General features: G+C 54.0%; 1 protein-coding gene across 2 annotated transcripts in view; it reads right to left on the bottom strand.

Moving 5' to 3' along the window:
- The window catches only part of HSPG2 (heparan sulfate proteoglycan 2), a 265,969-nt gene that overhangs the window by 79,913 nt on the left and 162,089 nt on the right, over nucleotides 1-23,967 (bottom strand). Inside the window, exons 45-49 of one of the 2 annotated variants that reach the window (XM_069741877.1) lie at nucleotides 13,239-13,298; nucleotides 12,497-12,619; nucleotides 12,268-12,420; nucleotides 7,950-8,092; nucleotides 690-825 (exon numbers count right to left, since the gene is read on the bottom strand). In XM_069741877.1, the coding sequence (XP_069597978.1) occupies nucleotides 690-825; nucleotides 7,950-8,092; nucleotides 12,268-12,420; nucleotides 12,497-12,619; nucleotides 13,239-13,298 (615 nt within the window). The remainder of the gene's footprint in view (nucleotides 1-689; nucleotides 826-7,949; nucleotides 8,093-12,267; nucleotides 12,421-12,496; nucleotides 12,620-13,238; nucleotides 13,299-23,967) is intronic. The other variant, XM_069741878.1, reaches the window with a different exon arrangement.

Below are 23,967 nucleotides of genomic sequence, written 5' to 3'. Positions count from 1 at the left end.
CTTTGTATAACCATGCCCACAGCACTCTGTATAACTCCGCCCACAGCACGCTGTATAACTCCGCCCACAGCACTCTGTATAACCCCGCCCACAGCACTCTGTATAACCCCGCCCACAGCACTCTGTATAACCCCGCCCACAGCACTCTGTATAACCCCGCCCACAGCACTCTGTATAACCCTACTAAAAGCACTTTGTATAACCATGCACACAACACTCTGTATAACCCCGCCCACAGCACTCTGTATAACCCCGCCCACAGTACTCTGTATAACCCTACTAAAAGCACTTTGTATAACCATGCCCACAGCACTCTGTATAACCCCGCCCACAGCACTCTGTATAACCCTACTAAAAGCACTTTGTATAACCATGCACACAACACTCTGTATAACCCCGCCCACAGCACTCTGTATAACCCCGCCCACAGCACTCTGTATAACCCTACTAAAAGCACTTTGTATAACCATGCACACAACACTCTGTATAACCCCGCCCACAGCACTCTGTATAACTCCGCCCACAGGACTCTGTATAACCCCGCCCAGAGACCTTCATATAACCCCGCCTAGAGTGCTGTACATGCTCTCAGATCTGGTGGCAAAAACCTGCTGACGGATTCCCTTTAACCCTCAGGCTGAATTTCCTATTTGCAAACAGTGGGGGCGATTTCGTCTTCGGGCACCCACCTGGCACCACGATCACTTCTATCTGCTTGTGAGTGGACCCCGCAGAGTTGGTGCCGACGCACAGATATGTCCCAGCGTCTGCTACTGTGACCGATGGGATCAGAAGAGTGGCGATATCTGTCCTCTCTGTACGAGCCTGAAAATACACAGACACCAGGGGTAAGCGCCCATCGTGGACCCCCGGCCTCTGCTCACAGGGAGGTCAGTGCTTGCTTGGCAATGCTCGGCCCCGTACAAGATCCCTGGGCGCTGAGGGGCTCTACAGACTATATGGATATCTGAGCTCCGTATAGCTGCACACGTGCACTACATGTATCAGCTCCAGGATCCCGCACGTCACCAGAAGCTCACACACTGCCTCCATCCTCAGGGACCTGCCGGCTTACTGACCAGTAGCCCTGTGGATAATGGGGTCGTGTGCAGGCCTGGCTATGGCTCCTGCAAGGGTCATCCCACAGCCGAATGGGGAGGACAGAAGGGTCTCCTAATGACCAAGGGGTAGAGAGCAGTGGATGGAAAAGGATGGGGAGCAGGCACTGCAAGGAAAGGGGAGCTGCAAGGGATGGGGAGCTGCAAAGGACGGGGAGCCGGTACTGCAAGGGACGGGGAGCTGCAAGGGATGGGGAGCTGCAAGGGACGGGGAGCTGCAAGGGACGGGGAGCTGCAAGGGATGGGAAGCTGCAAAGAACGGGGAGCTGCAAGGGACAGGGAGCTGCAAGGGACGGGGATCAGGTACTGCAAGGGACAGGGAGCTGCAAAGGACGGGGAGCCGGTACAGCAAGGGACGGGGAGCTGCAAGGGACAGGGAGCTGCAAAGGACAGGAAGCTGCAAAGGACGGGGAGCCGGTACAGCAAGGGACGGGGAGCTGCAAGGGACAGGGAGCTACAAAGGACAGGAAGCTGCAAAGGACGGGGAGCCGGTACAGCAAGGGACGGGGAGCTGCAAAGGACAGGAAGCTGCAAAGGACGGGGAGCTGCAAGGGACAGGGAGCTGCAAGGGACGGAGATCAGGTACTGCAAGGGATGGGGAGCTGCAAAGGACAGGAAGCTGCAAAGGACGGGGAGCCGGTACAGCAAGGGACGGGGAGCTGCAAGGGACGGGGAGCCGGTACAGCAAGGGACGGGGAGCTGCAAGGGACAGGGAGCTGCAAAGGACAGGAAGCTGCAAAGGACGGGGAGCCGGTACAGCAAGGGACGGGGAGCTGCAAGGGACGGGGAGCTGCAAAGGACAGGAAGCTGCAAAGGACGGGGAGCCGGTACAGCAAGGGACGGGGAGCTGCAAGGGACAGGGAGCTGCAAAGGACAGGAAGCTGCAAAGGACGGGGAGCTGCAAGGGACAGGGAGCTGCAAGGGACGGGGATCAGGTACTGCAAGGGATGGGGAGCTGCAAAGGACAGGAAGCTGCAAAGGACGGGGAGCCGGTACAGCAAGGGACGGGGAGCTGCAAGGGACGGGGATCCGGTACTGCAAGGGACAGGGAGCTGCAAAGGATGGGGAGCCAGTACTGCAAGGGACGGGGAGCTGCAAGGGACGGGGATCCGGTACTGCAAGGGACAGGGAGCTGCAAAGGACAGGAAGCTGCAAAGGACGGGGAGCCGGTACAGCAAGGGACGGGGAGCTGCAAGGGACGGGGAGCTGCAAGGGACAGGGAGCTGCAAAGGACAGGAAGCTGCAAAGGACGGGGAGCTGCAAGGGACAGGGCGCTGCAAGGGACGGGGATCAGGTACTGCAAGGGATGGGGAGCTGCAAAGGACAGGAAGCTGCAAAGGACGGGGAGCCGGTACAGCAAGGGACGGGGAGCTGCAAGGGATGGGGAGCTGCAAGGGACGGGGAGCTGCAAGGGATGGGAAGCTGCAAAGAACGGGGAGCTGCAAGGGACAGGGAGCTGCAAGGGACGGGGATCCGGTACTGCAAGGGACAGGGAGCTGCAAAGGACGGGGAGCCGGTACAGCAAAGGACAGGAAGCTGCAAAGGACGGGGAGCTGCAAGGGACAGGGAGCTGCAAGGGACGGGGAGCTGCAAGGGATGGGAAGCTGCAAAGAACGGGGAGCAGCAAGGGACAGGGAGCTGCAAGGGACGGGGATCAGGTACTGCAAGGGATGGGGAGCTGCAAAGGACAGGAAGCTGCAAAGGACGGGGAGCCGGTACAGCAAGGGACGGGGAGCTGCAATGGATGGGGAGCCGGTACTGCAAGGGACGGGGAGCTGCAAGGGATGGTGAGCTGCAAAGGACGGGGAGCAGGTACTGCAAGGAACGGGGAGCTGCAATTGATGGGGAGCCGGTACTGCAAGGGACGGGAAGCTGCAAGGGACGGGGAGCTGCAAGGGACGGGGGGCAGGTACTGCAAAGGACGGGGAGATGCAAAGGACAGGGAGCTGCAAGGGACGGGGATCCGGTACTGCAAGGGACGGGGATCTGCAAGGGACAGGGAGCTGCAAGGGATGGGGATCCGGTACTGCAAGGACGGGGAGCTGCAAGGGACAGGGAGCTGCAAGGGATGGGGATCCGGTACTGCAAGGGACGGGGAGCTGCAAGGGACAGGGAGCTGCAAAGGACAGGGAGCTGCAAAGGACGGGGAGCCGGTACAGCAAGGGACGGGGAGCTGCAAGGGATGGGGAGCCGGTACTGCAAGGGACAGGGAGCTGCAAGGGACGGGGAAACGGTACTGCAAGGGACATGGAGCTGCAAGAGACAGAGGCAGTACTGTAAGGGACAGGAGCTGCAAGGGACGGGGAGCTGCAAGGGACAGGGAGCTGCAAAGGACAGTGAGCTGCAAGGGACAGGGAGCTGCAAAGGACGGGGAGCCGGTACAGCAAGCGACGGGGAGCTGCAAGGGATGGGGAGCCGGTACTGCAAGGAACGGGGAGCTGCAAGGGATGGGGAGCAGGTACTGCAAGGAACAGGGAGCTGCAAGGGATGGGGAGCAGGTACTGCAAAGGACGGGGAGATGCAAGGGACAGGGAGCTGCAAGGGATGGGAAGTCGGTACTGCAAGGGACAGGGAGCTGCAAGGGACATGGAGCTGCAAGGGACAGGGAGCCGGTACTGTAAGGGACAGGAAGCTGCAAGGGACGGGGAGCCGGTACGGCAAGGGACGAAGAGCTACAAGGAATGGGGAGCCGGTACTGCAAGGGACGGGGAGCTGCAAGGGACGGGGACCTGCAAAGGATGGGGAACTGCAAGGGACCGAGAGCTGCAAGGGATGGGGAGCTGCAAAGGATGGGGAGCAGGTACTGCAAGGGACAGGGAGCTGCAAGGGATGGGGAGCCGATACTGCAAGGGACAGGGAGCTGCAAGGGATGGGGAGCCGGTACTGTAAGGGACGGAGAGCTGGTACTTCAAGGGAAGGGGAGCCGCTACTGCAAGGGACGGGAAGCCGTTGCTTTAAGGGATGGGGAGCTAAAAGTGCGGGAAACAGGAAGCCGCTAGTGTTGGTCATTAGAATATGTAGAATGATACATAAAGTCGTTATGGGGCATCACTCGTGTCCGGGGAAGTGTACAGTGATGTAAGATCACACATGTAGTCATAATGTGGCATCGCCCGTGTCCAGGGCAGTGTACAGTGATGTAAGATCAGATATGGAGTCATTATGGGGATCACTCGTGTCCAGGGCAGTGTACAGTGATGTAGGGTCACACATGGAGTCATTATGTGACATCGCTCGTGTCCATGGCAGTGTACAGTGATGTAGGGTCAGACATGGAGTCATTATGGGACATCGCTCGTGTCCAGGGCAGTGTACAGTGATGTAAGATCAGATATGGAGTCATTATGGGGATCACTCGTGTCCAGGGCAGTGTACAGTGATGTAAGATCAGATATGGAGTCATTATGGGGATCACTCGTGTCCAGGGCAGTGTACAGTGATGTAGGGTCAGACATGGAGTCATTATGGGACATCGCCCGTGTCCAGGGCAGTGTACAGTGATGTAAGATCAGATATGGAGTCATTATGGGGATCACTCGTGTCCAGGGCAGTGTACAGTGATGTAGGGTCAGACATGGAGTCATTATGTGGCATCGCTCGTGTCCATGGCAGTGTACAGTGATGTAGGGTCAGACATGGAGTCATTATGTGGCATCGCTCGTGTCCAGGGCAGTGTACAGTGATGTAGGGTCACACATGGAGTCATTATGTGACATCGCTCGTGTCCAGGGCAGTGTACAGTGATGTAGGGTCAGACATGGAGTCATTATGTGGCATCGCCCGTGTCCAGGGCAGTGTACAGTGATGTAAGATCACACATGGAGTCATTATGGGGATCACTCGTGTCCAGGGCAGTGTACAGTGATGTAGGGTCAGACATGGAGTCGTTATGTGGCATCGTTCGCGTCCGGGGAAGTGAACAGTGATGTAAGGTCAGATATGGAGTCATTATGTGACATCGCTCGTGTCCAGGGCAGTGTACAGTGATGTAGGGTCAGACATGGAGTCATTATGTGGCATCGCTCGTGTCCAGGGCAGTGTACAGTGATGTAGGGTCACACATGGAGTCATTATGTGACATCGCTCGTGTCCAGGGCAGTGTACAGTGATGTAGGGTCAGACATGGAGTCATTATGTGGCATCGCCCGTGTCCAGGGCAGTGTACAGTGATGTAAGATCACACATGGAGTCATTATGGGGATCACTCGTGTCCAGGGCAGTGTACAGTGATGTAGGGTCAGACATGGAGTCGTTATGTGGCATCGCTCGTGTCCGGGGCAGTGAACAGTGATGTAAGGTCAGACATGGAGTCATTATGTGGCATCGCTCGTGTCCAGGGCAGTGTACAGTGATGTAAGGTCAGACATGGAGTCGTGATTGGGACATTGCTCATGTGAGGGGCACTGTACAGTGATGTAGGGTCAGACATGGAGTTTTTATGTGGCATCGCCCGTGTCCAGGGCAGTGTACAGTGATGTAGGGTCACACATGGAGTCATTATGTGACATTGCTCGTGTCCAGGGCAGTGTACAGTGATGTAGGGTCAGACATGGAGTCGTGATTGGGACATTGCTCATGTCCGGGGCAGTGTACAGTGATGTAGGGTCACACATGAAGTTGTTATGTGGCATCGCTCGTGTCCAGGGCAGTGTACAGTGATGTAGGGTCAGACATGGAGTCGTGATTGGGACATTGCTCATGTCCGGGGCAGTGTACAGTGATGTAAGGTCACACATGGAGTCGTGATTGGGACATTGCTCATGTCCGGGGCAGTGTACAGTGATGTAGGGTCACATATGAAGTTGTTATGTGGCATCGCTCGTGTCCGGGGCAATGTACAGTGATGTAGGGTCAGACATGGAGTCATTATGTGGCATCGCTCGTGTCCAGGGCAGTGTACAGTGATGTAGGGTCAGACATGGAGTCATTATGTGACATTGCTCGTGTCCAGGGCAGTGTACAGTGATGTAGGGTCAGACATGGAGTCGTGATTGGGACATTGCTCGTGTCCGGGGCAGTGTACAGTGATGTAGGGTCAGACATGGAGTCGTGATTGGGACATTGCTCATGTCCGGGGCAGTGTACAGTGATGTAAGGTCACACATGGAGTCGTGATTGGGACATTGCTCATGTCCGGGGCAGTGTACAGTGATGTAGGGTCACATATGAAGTTGTTATGTGGCATCGCTCGTGTCCGGGGCAATGTACAGTGATGTAGGGTCAGACATGGAGTCATTATGTGGCATCGCTCGTGTCCAGGGCAGTGTACAGTGATGTAGGGTCAGACATGGAGTCATTATGTGACATTGCTCGTGTCCAGGGCAGTGTACAGTGATGTAGGGTCAGACATGGAGTCGTGATTGGGACATTGCTCGTGTCCGGGGCAGTGTACAGTGATGTAGGGTCAGACATGAAGTTGTTATGTGGCATCGCTCGTGTCCGGGGCAGTGTACAGTGATGTAGGGTCAGACATGGAGTCATTATGTGACATTGCTCGTGTCCGGGGCAGTGTACAGTGATGTAGGGTCAGACATGGAGTCATTATGTGACATTGCTCGTGTCCAGGGCAGTGTACAGTGATGTAGGGTCAGACATGGAGTCGTGATTGGGACATTGCTCGTGTCCGGGGCAGTGTACAGTGATGTAGGGTCAGACATGGAGTCGTGATTGGGACATTGCTCGTGTCCGGGGCAATGTACAGTGATGTAGGGTCAGACATGGAGTCATTATGTGACATTGCTCGTGTCCAGGGCAGTGTACAGTGATGTAGGGTCAGACATGGAGTCGTGATTGGGACATTGCTCATGTCCGGGGCAGTGTACAGTGATGTAGGGTCAGACATGGAGTCATTATGTGGCATCGCTCGTGTCCAGGGCAGTGTACAGTGATGTAGGGTCAGACATGGAGTCATTATGTGACATCGCTCGTGTCCGGGGCAGTGTACAGTGATGTAGGGTCAGACATGGAGTCATTATGTGACATTGCTCGTGTCCAGGGCAGTGTACAGTGATGTAGGGTCAGACATGGAGTCGTGATTGGGACATTGCTCGTGTCCGGGGCAGTGTACAGTGATGTAGGGTCAGACATGGAGTCGTGATTGGGACATTGCTCGTGTCCGGGGCAGTGTACAGTGATGTAGGGTCAGACATGGAGTCGTGATTGGGACATTGCTCGTGTCCGGGGCAATGTACAGTGATGTGAGGTCACACATGAAGTTGTTATGTGGCATCGCCCGTGTCCAGGGCAGTGTACAATTATGTAAAGTCAGACATGGAGTCGTAAAGGGACATCGCTCGTGTCCTGGCTGCATCTATGTCTTTGGCTTTATAGAATTATATATGATACCTGCAACTCCTGAATCCGTCTCAGGATTGCTTCCAGGCTGCTGGTTCGAAAGTGAAGGAAGCCAAGAGAGGTGAGGGCCTGAGCAGACGGACGGGCCGAGAGAGAGAGACAGGAGGGAAAGAAAGTGAAAGGGAGGAAACCAAAGGGAGCAATGCAAAGCATGCTAGAAACCAGAGGCGGCAGGACGGAAACCTTGTAGACCAGGGGTGTCAAACTGCATTCCTCGAGGGCCGCAAACCATGCTTGTTTTCAAGATTTCCTTAGCTTTGCACAAGGTGCTGCAATCGTGTGTAGGTGATTAAATTATCACCTGTGCAGTACAAGGAAATCCTGAAAACATGACCTGTTTGCAGCCCTCGAGGAATGCAGTTTGACACCCCTGTTGTAGACTGTGCGACGGCCGCAGGTCATGATTCTCTAAAGTGTCACCAGATTCTGCAGTAGGTCGCATCCTTTTAGCATATAGAAACTTGCAACTCATCTCACCTTAGGGGAAAGGACACCATGTTGCTTTCTCCAGGAGATGGTTGGAGTGGGGCTTCCGAGCGCTCTGCAGTACAGCCGCGCCGTGTCACCTTCTCTGACCTCTGTGAATTCGGGGCTCACCTGGACATCAGGCAGATTTCCACCTGTGAGTAGCCGAGATGTCATTACCTTTCCCATCAGATTCAGTGCAAGTTGTGTGCTCAAAATATGGATCCAAAAAAGCCACACCCTGCATCTAAACTGAAACAGGACCTATCACCTCCAGGAAACATAAAGCCAAAGGAGAACAAATTGTAAGACTAGCCTCAATACGTAATTAAAGGGGATAACCGGGACTTTAAGAAAAAAAGGCACGTAGTTGCCAACAGAGGCAACTACCTGTCTGTTGTAGATGGCACTGGCCATTGACTGCTCATGCCAGAGATTCAGCTGCTCCTGTGAAGAGGCTCCTGTCTGTAGTACCCGGTGTCAGTCATAGACTGCTCATGCCAGGGATTCAGCTGCTCCTGTGAACAGAGGCTCTTGTCTGTAGTACCCGGTGTCAGTCATAGACTGCTCATGCCAGAGATTCAGCTGCTCCTGTGAACAGAGGCTCCTGTCTGTAGTACCTGGTGTCAGTCATAGACTGCTCATGCCAGAGATTCAGCTGCTCCTGTGAACAGAGGCTCCTGTCTGTAGTACCCGGTGTCAGTCATAGACTGCTCATGCCAGAGATTCAGCTGCTCCTGTGAACAGAAGCTCCTGTCTGTAGTACCCGGTGTCAGTCATAGACTGCTCATGCCAGAGATTCAGCTGCTCCTGTGAACAGAGGCTCTTGTCTGTAGTACCCGGTGTCAGTCATAGACTGCTCATGCCAGAGATTCAGCTGCTCCTGTGAACAGAGGCTCCTGTCTGTAGTACCCGGTGTCAGTCATAGACTGCTCATGCCAGGGATTCAGCTGCTCCTGTGAACAGAAGCTCCTGTCTGTAGTACCCAGTGTCAGTCATAGACTGCTCATGCCAGGGATTCAGCTGCTCCTGTGAACAGAGGCTCCTGTCTGTAGTACCCGGTGTCAGTCATAGACTACTCATGCCAGAGATTCAGCTGCTCCTGTGAACAGAGGCTCCTGTCTGTAGTACCCGGTGTCAGTCATAGACTGCTCATGCCAGAGATTCAGCTGCTCCTGTGAACAGAGGCTCTTGTCTGTAGTACCCGGTGTCAGTCATAGACTGCTCATGCCAGAGATTCAGCTGCTCCTGTGAACAGAGGCTCCTGTCTGTAGTACCCGGTGTCAGTCATAGACTGCTCATGCCAGGGATTCAGCTGCTCCTGTGAACAGAAGCTCCTGTCTGTAGTACCCAGTGTCAGTCATAGGCTGCTCATGCCAGGGATTCAGCTGCTCCTGTGAACAGAGGCTCCTGTCTGTAGTACCCTGTCAGTCATAGACTGCTCATGCCAGAGATTCAGCTGCTCCTGTGAACAGAGGCTACTGTCTGTAGTACCCGGTGTCAGTCATAGACTGCTCATGCCAGGGATTCAGCTGCTTCTGTGAACAGAGGCAGATACCTGTCTGTTGTACCAGATGTTGTTCATTGACTGCTCCTGGATGAGATTCAGCTGCTCCTGTGAACAGAGGCTGTCTGTAGTACCCGGCGTTGGTCATTGACTTCTAATGCCAGAGATTCAGCTGCTCCTGTGAACAGAGGCTTCTGTCTGTAGTACCGGGCATCAACTACTGACAGCTCCTGACAGATTCAGCTGCTCCTGTGAACAGAAGCAACTACCTGTCTGTTGTACCCATCGCCGGTCATTGACCGCTCCTGCCAGAGATTCAGATATTCCTGTCAACAGAGGCAACAGTCTGCTTTACCCAGCGCCGGTCATTGACCGTTCCTGCCAGAGATTCAGCTGCTCCTGTGAAAGAGCCGACATACTGTCTGTTGTACCCAGCATCTCATTGACCGCTACAGCAAGATATTCTGCTGCTCCGGTCAACAGAGGCTCCTGTCTGTTGTACCCAGCACCGATCATTGACCACTCTTACCAGAGATTCAACTGCTCCTGTGAACAGAGCCAACTCCCTGTTGTACCTGGTGTAGGTCACTGACTGCTCTTGCCAGAGATTCAGCTACTTTAGTCAACATAACAGCAGCTTGACTTCCTGTTGACAGGGTGGGACTACTGACATCATGCTGACTGACAGTCGGCTTCCCCCAATTAGGCAGCAGATAGCCATTTGTCAATCAGCATGACACCAGTAGTCCTGCCTTGTCAACAGGAAGACAAACTGCCGCTCTGTTGACATGAAGTCAGCGGAAGTCTGTGACCACACTGTGTCGGCGGAGGACGGTGCGGGGCACAACAGGCAGGTAGGTATCAAGTTCTTGCCTGTTAGTGCTTAGGCACATATATATTTTTTTTTAAGTCCCAGATATCCCCTTTAATTAAGAAAGCTATACAAAAATTTCCATCAGATTTTGATATTGTACCTCTGACCCTTTAAGGGACTGACATTGGTACTCCACTGTCTCTAGCGAGGCTTCCTGCTTCTGAGCTTGCACCACTGTGTGGGGGGGAAGATGGAGGGTGCAGCACATAAAGATGAGGGGTACGAGTTATGTTGCTTTATACTGGATGTAGTTCTATAACAGGAGATGTAAGATGGGCTCCTGTGTATTATGGAGAAGTTGGGACTAGGTAAATACTGTCACATCTCCTCAGTTTCTGTGTATGTAACAAGAGACTTATATCATCCTCCACAAGAAGCTTCCTCTTCTTCTAAAATATTAACCCCTTGTAAGAGCAAATATATTATCTTTATCTAGGTTAACCCATTAAAAGCTAGCTTAACCAATTAAAAGAAGCTGCATCCTTCTTTAGATTCACCTTTGAAAAGCAGCTGCATACACCTTTACAAAATTAATCATGTAGAAGCAGATGTGTCCTTTTCTAAATTAACCCTTAAGAAGCAGCTTTATCCTCCTCTAGAAGCTTAACCTTTTAGAAGCAGCTGTATCCTCCTCTAGATTAACTTTTTAGAAGCAGCTTTCTCCTACCTTCTGGTGGAACGTGAGGAAACATTTTGCCAGATTTGCTGCTCACTGAGGTGCATTAGTAAGTTCTCCTGGAGAATTTTTGTGAAAAGTATGTAAATTAACCCTTGACTCTGCCCTGTCCTTCAAACCGCAGATCCAAGCTCTCACCACCTCCTGTCGCATCCAGCTCAAAAATATTTCCAGAATCCGTCCTTTCCTCAACCCTCAATCTACCAAAATACTTATGCATGCCCTAATTATCTCCTGCCTTGGCTACTGCAACATACTCCTCTGTGGCCTACCTTCTAACGCTCTCACACCCCTCCAGTCCGTCCTTCACTCTGCTGCCCGACTAATCCATCTCTCTCCTCACTACTCCTCTGCTTCACCTCTTTGCAAATCTCTTCACTGGCTCCCATTCCCTCAGCGTATCCAGTTCACACTACTAACACTGACATACAAAGCCATCCATAACCTGTCTCCTCCGTATATTTCCACACTAATCTCCAGATATCTTCCCTCACGTAATCTCCGGTCCTCTAAAGACCTCCTTCTCTCCTCCACACTTATCCGCTCCTCACCCAACCGCCTCCAAGACTTCTCCCGAATATCCTCCATCCTCTGGAATTTTTTGCCCCAACATGTCCGACTATCAACCACAGTCAGATCCTTCAGAAGAACCTGAAAACCCATCTCTTCAGGAAAGCCTACAGCCTTCACTGACCCCGCTACCTCCTCATCACTACCGAAGATACTGTAACCCCCGACCTACTGTCTTCTCCCCATAATCCAGTAGAATGTAAGCCCGCAAGGGCAGGGTCCTCGCCCCTCTGTACCAGTCTGTCATTGTTAGTTTACTGTAAGTGATATTTGTATTTTGATGTAACCCCTTCTCATGTACAGACCATGGAATTAATGGTGCTATATGAATAAGTAATAATAATAATTAAGTCTCCCATTGTTTGCTATGGACCTGCAAGTCAACGAAATGGCAAAATAAACGAAATCCTGCCCAATTTGAGCATACGCTCTGCTATACCATTCAGATGCTGGATAGAGACAGTCGGTATCTTCCAGAGACAATTTTGCGCTCGCAGGGTGAAATCCTCTAATTTGCTCACAACGTTTACTTGAGGGAAGTCTTAGAATTTCTTCTATTGTCAGTTTTTAGGTTTTTCTCTTAACTGGTAGATCCTCCTTGTTCCTGACACCTCTGGCTTGCAGGAGGCCCTTCACCGACAAATAGGCCTGACGCTGGTGCTTAGCACGTCCGTAGCGGACACACAGCCGAAGTCATACTCACTATGAACCCGCAGATCAGCCACGGCCACGTGCTGCCCAAAACTGTTGTGAACCCGGCAGGTGTAGTGGCCCTCATCGGAGAGCTGGGTGGATGAGAAGCGCAGGACACCTTGATGGACACTGGCTCTGGATGAGATGCCTCCGTTCTGACCACCTGCAGGGGGCGCAGCACACACAGTGAGCCCCCCATCAGCTGCATCCCCTCTCATCCGCTCGCTGCGCCTACTCACCAGTCCATTCCACGGTGGGTGTCGGGTTCCCAGTTGCTGTGCAGCGGAACTCTGCCGGATGACCCTTCTGGACACTCAGCTGCCGGGGCTCAATGACCGCCACTGGAGGGAGGCCTGCGCCCGCTACAATGTGGTGGAGAACAGGTTACACAAGAGTGTGCAGGTGTCTCACCCGGAGGAGTCTACACACGGCTGCAATCTCCTAGAGGGCAGCATATGGGCCATGCCAGCAAGGACATCGTACTACAATGTAACTGTACCCCCAACCATCTCCAGTCACATCCAGAGCTGCAATCATAATTCTGTTGACCAGCTTAGAACCTACATTATTACATATTCCAGAACACCATATTCAGTGGGGCACGGCTTCTCCTTGTAGAGACCGCCAACAGGAGAGGGGAGTCCTCCTGATCAGGGTTGACTTTCCTCCAGAAGGACCAAACACCGAGGCACAGGGCCGCCGCATCCACTAGGTGGCACCAGAGAGGGGGCTGTACACTTAGCCAGCAGATGTGAGGCGCAGCTTCGGAGGAGACTGGAGCACATTGCTCATGTATCATGTGTTACATGTATGTCCATCTGCTCTGGCCATGAGGATGGAGAAGGCAATGTATGGTAAGAAGCGCAGGGGTTAGCATGAAAGGCGCTGCGCCTGGCACATGGAGATGGGGGGGTGGAGCCGGCGGTGTGGTTTGGCATGCAGCAGATGCTCAACGGGCAAGACCACTCCATGCCAACTTACATGGTCTGTGTCCTTCAATGGTCTCGTAGGGTCCATAGAACATCTGGGTATGGGAGGTCTCTGTGGATAAAACAAGCTTTAGTTGGAGGAATAGTCTGCAGAGAAGGAAGAGTAGCATCTCTCCCCAGACCTCGGATTATACTGAGGTCCGAGCGCCACAGATGGAGCAGACTGCAGTGCAACAACGACCATCTGGCAAACAGCCGCTCCCAAACAAAGCCGGCCAGATCCATAGCAGAGCCGGCCACATTGAGAGCAGAGCCGGCCACATCAAGAGGAAAGACGGCCAGATCCAGAGCAGAGAGGGCTAGAACCAGAGCAGAGTCGGCCAGATCCAGAGAAGAGCACACCACCCCAGAGCCGAGCACACCGCCACAAAGAAGAACCAGCCAGAGCAAAGCACGCCTCCCGAAAGCAGAGCTGGCAAGATCGAAAGCAGAGTACACCACCCCAGATCAGAGTCATCCAGAGCAGATCACAGTGCTCCAGAGCCGAGTCGGCCACATTGAGAACAGAGCACACAACAACAGAGCAGAGCCAGCCAAATCCAGAGCAGAGAACACCGCCCCAAAGCAGAGCACGCCGCCCCATAGCAGAGCATACACTTGACCTGCAAACATTAGACCCTGTTCTTGCACACATAGTATATCAGACTAATTTCACCTGTCCCTTTGTTCTTTTATTCAATCTGTTGGTGCACACAAGGGTTGCATAGTTTCATATAATACATGGCACCGGGCCTGAGACCTCTACCACCAAAATACCTCCATCCAGGAGAGAAGGAGACCCCACCAAAACCACTCCACCCAGGTGAGGAGACTTCCGTCAAAACCCCTCCATCCAGGAGAGGAGAGCCCACCAAAACCCATCCATCCAGTAGAGAAGGTGACCCCCACCAGAACGCTTCCATCCAAGTGAGGAGACTCCAATCAAAACCCACTCCAAGGAAGAAACAGATCCCCACCAAAACCCCTCCACCAAGGAGAGAAGGCGACCCCTACCAAAACCACTCCATGTAGGAAAGGAGACTCCCAGCAAAACCACTCCACCAAGGAGAGAAGATCCCCACCAAAATCCACCCATCCAGTAGAGAAGGAGGCCCCCACAAAAATCCATCCATCCAAGAGAGGAGGAAAGCCAAGACCCCTCCATCAAGGAGACCACCACCAAAACTCCTTCACCAAGGAGAGCCCCACACAAACCCCTCCACACAGAAGAGAAGGAAAACCTCACCAAAACCCCACCACCCAATAGAGAAGGAGACCCACATGGAAACCCTTTCATTCAGGAAAGGAGACCCCACGCAAACCCTTCCACACAGGAGAGGATATCCTCACCAAAACCCCTTGATCCAGGAGAGGACACTCCAACCAACACCACTCCACCCAGGAGAGAAGACAACCCCCATCAAAACCCCTCCACCCAGGAGAGAAGAACTCCACCAAAACCCTTCCATCCAGGAGAGGAGAACCCCACCAAAACCCCTCAATGCAGGAAAGAAGTAGACCGCCACCAAAACCCCTGCATCAAGGACAGAGGGAGACACCATCAAAACTCCTGCATCCAGAAAAGAAGGAGACCCCAACAAAACCCCTTCAGACATGAGGAGACCCCCACCAAAAACACTTACACCAAAGAGAGGAGACCCCCAACAAAATCAATCCAACCAAGAGAGAGGGAGATCCCCACCCAAACCACTCCATCCAGGAGAGGAGACCTTCACCCATACCCTCCACCCAGGAGCGAAAGAGAACGCCGCCAAAATGCTTCCATCCAGGAGAGGAGACTCCCACCAAAATCCCTCCACCCAGGAGACTAGACCCCCACCAAAAACCCTAAATCCCTCTATTCAGGAGAGAAAAGACACCCATCAATACCCCTCCAACCAGGAGAGGAGACCCCCACCAAAAACCCTCCACCCAGAAGAGGAGAACCCCACCAAAATCCCTCCAACCAGGAGAGAAGAAGGCCCCCACCAAAAACCTTACATCTAGAAGAGAAACAGACCCCCACCAAAACCCCTTCACCAAGGAGAGGGGAGAACCCCATCAAAACCATTCCATCCAGGAGAGGAGACCCTCACCAAAACCTCTCCACTCTGGAGAGAAGGAGACCCTCACCAAAACCCCTCCATCCAAGGGAGAAAGAAGCCCCCTCCAAAAACCCTCCATCCAATAGAGAAGCAGACCCCCACCAAAACCCCTCCACACATGAGAGGAGATCCCCACCAAAATCCCTCCATCCAACAGATAAGTGACAGCCACCAAAACCTCTGCATAAAGAAGATAAACAAACTCCCTTTGAAAACCTCTCCACCAAGGAGAGAAGGAGAGTCCCACCAAAACCCCGAATGATCCCAGGAAATTCAAGGTTTCGTAAAACATTTTTTCATATTAAAAACGGGTAACAAAAAAGGTCAGGCAGTTTGGATATACTCATGATGTAAAAAAAACAGGCATAGAAACCAACATGTTTCGACCCAGGCAAGTGTTAATCATGGAGTTGGCCCACCAAAACCTCTCCACTCAGGAGAGAAGGAGACCCCCCCCCAAAACCCCTGCAGGAGAGAATGAGTCCCCCACCAAAACCCTTTCTTCCAAGAGAGAAGGAGAGATCTGATAAAACCTCTCCATAAAGGAGGAGGAGACCCCACCTAAACCCTCCATCCAGTAGAGAAGCAGACACCCACCAAAACCCCTCCACCAAGGACAGAAGGCGACTCCCACCATAACACCCCCAGACAGGAGAGGAGAGACTGAACAAAACCACTCCACCCAGGAGAGAAGAAGTCACCCCACCAAACCCCATCACACAGGAGAAAAGGAAACCCCTCCATCCAGGAAAGAAGGAATGCCCCACACCAAAACCTCTCCATTGGGGAGAAAAGGAGATTCTCATCCATACCACTCCATCCAGGAGAGAAGAACATCTTCACCCAACACGCTTCCACACAGAAGGGAAAGAGAACCCCACCAAAACCCTTCCATCAAGGACAGAAGGAGTCCCCCATCAAAACACCTCCATCCAGGAGAGGAAACCCCCACCAAAATCCCTCCACCCAGGAGATGTGACCCCTGCAAAATCCCTGCATCCAGGAAAGAGATCCCCACCAAACCCCCCCCATCCAGGAGAGGAAATCCCCATCAAAATCCCTCCATCCAGGAGAGAAGTGAACCCCACAAAAACACCTCCATAAAGAAGAGAAACAAAGCCCCACAAAAACCCCTCCACTAAGGAGAGGAGAGTCCCACCAAAACCCCTACACCCAGGAGAGAAGGATACTCCCACCAAACCCCCCACCACAAGAGAGAAGGAGACCCCAAACAAAACCCTTCAATCAGGAGAGGAGACCCCCAACAAAACCCCTCCATCCAAGAGAAAAGGAGACCCCCACCAAAACCCCTCAATCCATGAGAGAAGGATGTCCCACCCACCAAAACATCACCATCCAGGAGAGAAGGAGACCCTCCTCCAAAACCCCTCCATCCAGAAATGAAGGAGATCCCCACTAAAACCCCTCCACCCAGGAGAGAAGGAGACCCCACCAAAACTTCTCCACTCTGGAGAGGAGACCATCACCAAAACCTCTCAGAGAGAATGAGTCCCCCACCAAAACCTTTTCATCCAAGAGAGAAGTAGAGACCTGACAAAACCGCTCCATCCAGGATAGTAGGAAAGCCCCACCAAAACCCCTCCATCAGGAAAAAAGGAGATTCCCACCCATACCACTCCATCCAGGAGAGAAGGAGACCTTCACCCAATACGCTCCACCAAGAAGAGGAGTCCCCCACCAAAACCTCTCCATCCAGAAGAGGAGGCCCCGACTGAAACCCCTCCACCCAGGAGACGTGACCCCCACCAACATCCCTCCATCCAGAAGAGAATAGACCCCCACCAAAACCCCTCCACCTATGAGAGGAGATCCCCACTAAAATCCCTCCATCCAAGAGATAAGTGACCCCCACCAAAATCACTCCATCCAAGAGATAAGTGACCCCTACCAAAACCTCTCCATAAAGAAGAGAAACAAACCCCCATGAAAACCTCTCCACCAAGGAGAGAAGTAGAGTCCCACCAAAACCCCTCCACCCAGGAGAGGAGACCGCCACCAAAACCCCTCCACGCAGGAGAGTAGACCACCACCAAAACCTCCACAACCAGAAGAGAAACAACCCCCCACCAAAACCCCACTACCCAGGAGAGGGGTTTCCCACCAAAATCTCTCCATCCAGGAGATAAGTGACCCCCACCAAAACCTCTACCATAAAGAAGAGAAACAAACTCCCACGAAAACCCCTCCACCAAGGAGAGAAGGAAAGTTCCACCAAAATCCATCCAGCCAGGAGAGAAGGATGCCCCCACCAAAAACCAAAACCCCCATAACCAGAAGAGAAACAAACCCCCACCAAAACCTTTCCACCAAGGAGAGATTGAGACCCCCACCAAAACCTCTCCTTCCAAGAGAGAAGGAGAACCCCACCAAAAGCCCTCCATCTAGGAGAGAAGACCACCACCAAAACCATTCCATCCTGGAGAGGAGACCCTCACCAAAACCCCTCCATCCAAGATAGAAAGAAACCCCCTCCAAAACCCTCCATCCAATAGAGAAGCAGACCCCCACCAAAACCCCTCCATCCAAGAGATAAGTGACCCATGCCAAAACCTTTCCATAAAGAGAAACAAACCCCCATAAAAACCAGTCCACCAAGGAGAGAAGGAGAGTCCCACCAAAACCCCTCCACCCAGAAGAGGAGACCGCCGCCAAAACCCCCACAACCAGAAGAGAAACAAACCCCCACCAAAACCCCTCCACCAAGGAGAGGAGACCCCGATCAAAACCCTCCACCCAGGAGAGGAGACCACCACCAAAATCCCTCAATACAGGAGAGAAGGAGGCCCCCACCAAAACCCCCACAACTAGAAGAGAAACAAACCCCCACCAAAACCTCTCCACCAAGGAGAGATTGAGACCCCCACCAAAACCCCTCCTTCTATGAGAGAAGGAGAACCCCACCAAAGCCCCTCCATCTAGGAGAGAACACCACCAAAACCCCTCCATCCTGGAGAGAAGGAGACCCTCACCAAAACCCCTCCATCCAAGAGAGAAAGAAACCCCCTCCAAAAACCCTCCATTCAATAGAGAAGCAGACCACCAGCAAAACCCCTCCACCCAGGAGAGAAGGAGTTCCCCACCAAAATCCCTCCACCCAGCAGAGAAGGAGACCCCCACGAAAACCCCTACTTCCAAGACAGAAGGAGCGCCCCACCAAAACCCCTCTATCCAGGAGAGAAGGAGGCCCCCACCAAAACCTCCACAACTAGAAGAGAAACAAACCCCCACCAAAACCTCTCCACCAAGGAGAGATTGAGACCCCCACCAAAACCCCTCCTTCTATGAGAGAAGGAGAACCCCACCAAAGCCCCTCCATCTAGGAGAGAACACCACCAAAACCCCTCCATCCTGGAGAGAAGGAGACCCTCACCAAAACCCCTCCATTTAAGAGAGAAAGAAACCCCCTCCAAAAACCCTCCATTCAATAGAGAAGCAGACCACCAGCAAAACCCCTCCACCCAGGAGAGAAGGAGTTCCCCACCAAAATCCCTCCACCCAGCAGAGAAGGAGACCCCCACGAAAACCCCTACTTCCAAGACAGAAGGAGCGCCCCACCAAAACCCCTCTATCCAGGAGCGGAGAACCCCACCAAAACCCCTTCACCTAGGAGAAAAGGAGCTCCACCAGCCCTCCACCGGGGTGAGGAGTTCCGTCAGCCAGCTCTCCACTCGGACATTTTCCATCCCTCTCACCAACGTCCACCTGTGCTAATCAGCATGCCGTGGGCAGATGGGCATTACGGTACACCATAGTGTGGTCCACACTACACCCTGCACTCATCCCCCACTGGACAATTCAGAGGAGGAACGCACGATTCCGGAAATGACCAGATCACTACCAATGCTGCAAATTGAGCAGTAGCACTATGACTACATCAAATCCCAGGACCGAAGCAGAGGCCACAAGGCCACAAGTGATGACCCACAGGGCAGGGCCATGATGCCAGAGCGCCGCTAGTCTCTACACACCCCTCAGTGTGCTCACATTGTGCTATTCATATAGAACAGGGGCAGAGATAAAGGGGAGGACAAGGGTGACCCAGGGGATCCAGAGCACACCAGCGGCACGGACCAGTCTCATGCCCCTGGCAGGATTCTACTGGACGTGAGACTTCCCCTTCATACTCTAGGTTCCATGATGTCTTCTGGTGGCCGCCCATGTTACATCAAAGGGAACCTGAGAGTCCCGAGGAAGAGGTCTGAGGGTGCAGGAGACGGACAGAGACGTCTGGAGAAGAAGGACAGAGTAGTCTAGTCTGGAGAAGAACAGAGGAGTCTGGAGGAGGAGAAGGACAGAGGAGTCTGGAGGAGAAGCACAGAGGAGTCCAGAGGAGAAGGAGAGAGGAGGAGAAAGACAGAGGAGTCCAGGAGGAGAAGTGCCGAGAAGTCTAGAGAAGGAGAAGGACAGAGAAGTCTTAAGGAGGAGAAGGACAGAGGAGTCCAGAGGAGAAGGAGAGAGGAGGAGAAGGACAGAGGAGTCCAGAGGAGGAGAGAGGAGGAGAAGGACAGAGGAGTCCAGAGGAGAAGGAGAGAGGAGGAGAAGGACAGAGGAGTCCAGAGGAGAAGGAGAGAGGAGGAGAAGGACAGAGGAGTCCAGAGGAGGAGAGAGGAGGAGAAAGACAGAGGAGTCCAGAGGAGAAGGAGAGAGGAGGAGAAGGACAGAGGAGTCCTGAAGAGGAGAAGTGCAGAGAAGTCTAGAGAAGGAGATGGACAGAGAAGTCTTAAGGAGGAGAAGGACAGAGGAGTCTGAAGGACAGAGAAGTCTTAAGGAGGAGAAGGACAGAGGAGTCTGGAAGAGGAGAAGGACAGAGGAGTCTGGAGGAGAAGGACAGAGGAGTCTGAAGGAGGAGAAGGACAGAGGAGTCTGGAGGAGGAGAAGGACAGAGGAGTCTGGGGGAGGAGAAGGACAAAGGAGTCTGGAGGAGGAGTCTGGAGGAAGAGGAGGACAGATGAATCTGGAGGAGGACAGAGGAGTCTGGAGGAGGAGGAGTCTGGAGGAAGAGGAGGACAGAGGAATCTGGAGGAGGACAGAGGAGTCTGGAGGACAGAGGAATCTGGAGGAGGACAGAGGAGTCTGGAGGACAGAGGAGTCTGGAGGAGGACAGAAAAGTCTGGAGGACAGAGGAGCCTGGAGGAGGAGGACAGAGGAGTCTGGAGGGGGAGGACAGAGGAGTCTGGAGGAGGACAGAGGAGTCTGGAGGAGGACAGAGGAGTCTGGAGGGCAGTGGAGTCTGGAGGAGGAGGAGTCTGGAGGAGGACAGAGGAGTCTGGAGGAGAAGGACAGAGGAGTCTGGAGGAGAAGGACGGAGGAGTCTGGAGGAGGAGAAGGACAGAGGAGTCTGGGGGAGGAGAAGGACAGAGGAGTCTGGAGGAGGAGTCTGGAGGAAGAGGAGGACAGAGGAATCTGGAGGAGGACAGAGGAGTCTGGAGAAGGACAGAGGAGTCTGGAGGACAGTGGAGTCTGGAGGAGGAGTCTGGAGGACAGAGGAGTCTGGAGGAGGACAGAGGAGTCTGGAGGAGGACAGAGGAGTGTGGAGGACGACAGAGGAGTCTGGAGGAGGACAGAGGAGTCTGGAGGAGGACAGAGGAGTCTGGAGGAGGACAGAGGAGTCTGGAGGACAGTGGAGTCTGGAGGAGGAGTCTGGAGGACAGAGGAGTCTGGAGGAGGAGGAGTCTGGAGGAGGAGGACAGAGGAGTCTGGAGGAGGAGGAGGAGTCTGGAGGAGGAGGAGTCTGGAGGAGGAAGAGGGCTGAGAAGTCTAGAGGAGGAGGACAGAGAGGTGTGGAGGGAGGACTGAGGGGTCTGACAGCATGTTCCTCCCCTCTCACTATCAGGTTACATGCATTCTCCGGTCACAGGCAGGAATTTGTCAGACTTCTGACTTCAGCTCTGGATGTGACTGGAGGATGAAAGCAGGAAAGTATCTGGAAGGTGCTGAATATAGAAATACTATGTGTGACGATGTTGATATTACAGTGGCAGAATCTCTATATAGAGCAGATGTTGAGGAAGGGCAGAGGTCAGGGACAGAGGGTCGGTATCCAGTGCAGGAGTGGACAACCTTTAGGCGGCTCTGGGTCACAGTGAAATAAGAAGCTACCTTGGGCCGCACAGGGATCTTATGGTGTCACCAAAGCGCCTTCTTCCTTTCGAAACTGCACTGATGCAGAAGTGACATTATCCGTGCAATTCCTGTGTTATAAAGACGCTGTGTAGGGACCCGCAAAGAGCCAGTTTGGTTAGGAGGACCCCTCTAACTCACCCCCAGCACTGGCCTAACACAGGCAATGCTAGTGCTCAGCAGTAACATTGTTAACTAACCAGGTCACATTTTAGAAAAATAAGCATTTCATAACAAAAATAAATGATAAAAGACAAAAAGTTATGATGGTGCGGGGACACGGAGAGGTAAAGCACAGGGGTAGAGGATGGTGCGGGGACACGGAGAGGTAAAGCACAGGGGGAGAGGATGGTGCGGGGACACGGAGAGGTAAAGCACAGGGGGAGAGGATGGTGCGGGGACACGGAGAGGTAAAGCACAGGGGGAGAGGATGGTGCGGGGACACGGAGAGGTAAAGCACAGGGGGAGAGGATGGTGCGGGGACACGGAGAGGTAAAGCACAGGGGGAGAGGATGGTGCGGGGACACGGAGAGGTAAAGCACAGGGGGAGAGGATGGTGCGGGGACACGGAGAGGTAAAGCACGGGGGAGAGGATGGTGCGGGGACACGGAGAGGTAAAGCACGGGGTAGAGGATGGTGCGGAGACACGGAAAGGTAAAGCACGGGGGAGAGGATGGTGCGGGGACACGGAGAGGTAAAGCACGGGGGAGAGGATGGTGCGGGGACACGGAGAGGTAAAGCACAGGGGGAGAGGATGGTGCGGGGACACGGAGAGGTAAAGCACAGGGGAGAGGATGGTGTGGGGACACGGAAAGGTAAAGCACAGGGGGAGAGGATGGTGCGGGGACACGGAGAGGTAAAGCACAGGGGGAGAGGATGGTGCGGGGACACGGAGAGGTAAAGCACAGGGGGAGAGGATGGTGCGGGGACACGGAGAGGTAAAGCACAGGGGGAGAGGATGGTGCGGGGACACGGAGAGGTAAAGCACAGGGGGAGAGGATGGTGCGGGGACACGGAGAGGTAAAGCACGGGGGAGAGGATGGTGCGGGGACACGGAGAGGTAAAGCACGGGGTAGAGGATGGTGCGGAGACACGGAAAGGTAAAGCACAGGGGAGAGGATGGTGCGGGGACACGGAGAGGTAAAGCACGGGGGAGAGGATGGTGCGGGGACACGGAGAGGTAAAGCACAGGGGGAGAGGATGGTGCGGGGACACGGAGAGGTAAAGCACAGGGGAGAGGATGGTGTGGGGACACGGATAGGCAAAGCACAGGGGGAGAGGATGGTGCGGGGACACGGAGAGGTAAAGCACAGGGGAGAAGATGGTGCGGGGACATGGAGAGGTAAAGCACGGGGGTAGAGGATGGTGCAGGGACACGGAGAGGTAAAGCACGGGGGAGAGGATGGTGCGGGGACACGGAGAAGTAAAGCACAGGGGAGAGGATGGTGCGGGGACACGGAGAAGTAAAGCACAGGGGAGAGGATGGTGCGGGGACACGGAGAGGTAAAGCACAGGGGGAGAGGATGGTGCGGGGACACGGAGAGGTAAAGCACGGGGGAGAGGATGGTGCGGGGACACGGAGAGGTAAAGCACAGGGAAGAGGATGGTGCGGGGACACGGAGAGGTAAAGCACAGGGGGAGAGGATGGTGTGGGGACACGGAGAGGTAAAGTACAGGGGAGAGGATGGTGCGGGGACACGGAGAGGTAAAGCACAGGGGAGAGGATGGTGCGGGAACACGGAGAGGTAAAGCACAGGGGAGAGGATGGTGCGGGGACACGGAGAGGTAAAGCACAGGGGAGAGGATGGTGCGGGAACACGGAGAGGTAAAGCACAGGGGAGAGGATGGTGCGGGAACACGGAGAGGTAAAGCACAGGGGAGAGGATGGTGCGGGGACACGGAGAGGTAAAGCGTGGGGGGAGAGGATGGTGCGGGAACACGGAGAGGTAAAGCACAGGGGAGAGGATGGTGCGGGGACACGGAGAGGTAAAGCGCGGGGGGAGAGGATGGTGCGGGGACACGGAGAGGTAAAGCACAGGGGGAGAGGATAGTGCGAGGACACGGAGAGGTAAAGTACAGGGGAGAGGATGGTGCGGGGACACGGAGAGGTAAAGCACAGGGGGAGAGGATAGTGCGGGGACACGGAGAAGTAAAGCACAGGGGAGAGGATGGTGCGGGGACACGGAGAGGTAAAGCACAGGGGAGAGGATGGTGCGGGGACACGGAGAGGTAAAGCACAGGGGGAGAGGATAGTGCGGGGACACGGAGAAGTAAAGCACGGGGGAGAGGATGGTGCGGGGACACGGAGAGGTAAAGCAAAGGGGGAGAGGATGGTGCGGGGACACGGAGAGGTAAAGCATGGGGTAGAGGATGGTGCGGGGACACGGAGAGGTAAAGCACGGGGGAGAGGATGGTGCAGGGACACGGAGAGGTAAAGCACAGGGGGAGAGGATGGTGCGGGGACACGGAGAGGTAAAGCACAGGGGGAGAGGATGG

This window comes from Ranitomeya imitator, chromosome 10, assembly GCF_032444005.1.
Source record: "Ranitomeya imitator isolate aRanImi1 chromosome 10, aRanImi1.pri, whole genome shotgun sequence".
Taxonomy (NCBI): domain Eukaryota; kingdom Metazoa; phylum Chordata; class Amphibia; order Anura; family Dendrobatidae; genus Ranitomeya; species Ranitomeya imitator.
The sequence above is the reverse complement of the archived record's forward strand: the minus strand, read 5'-3'. Positions and strand labels throughout refer to the sequence as shown.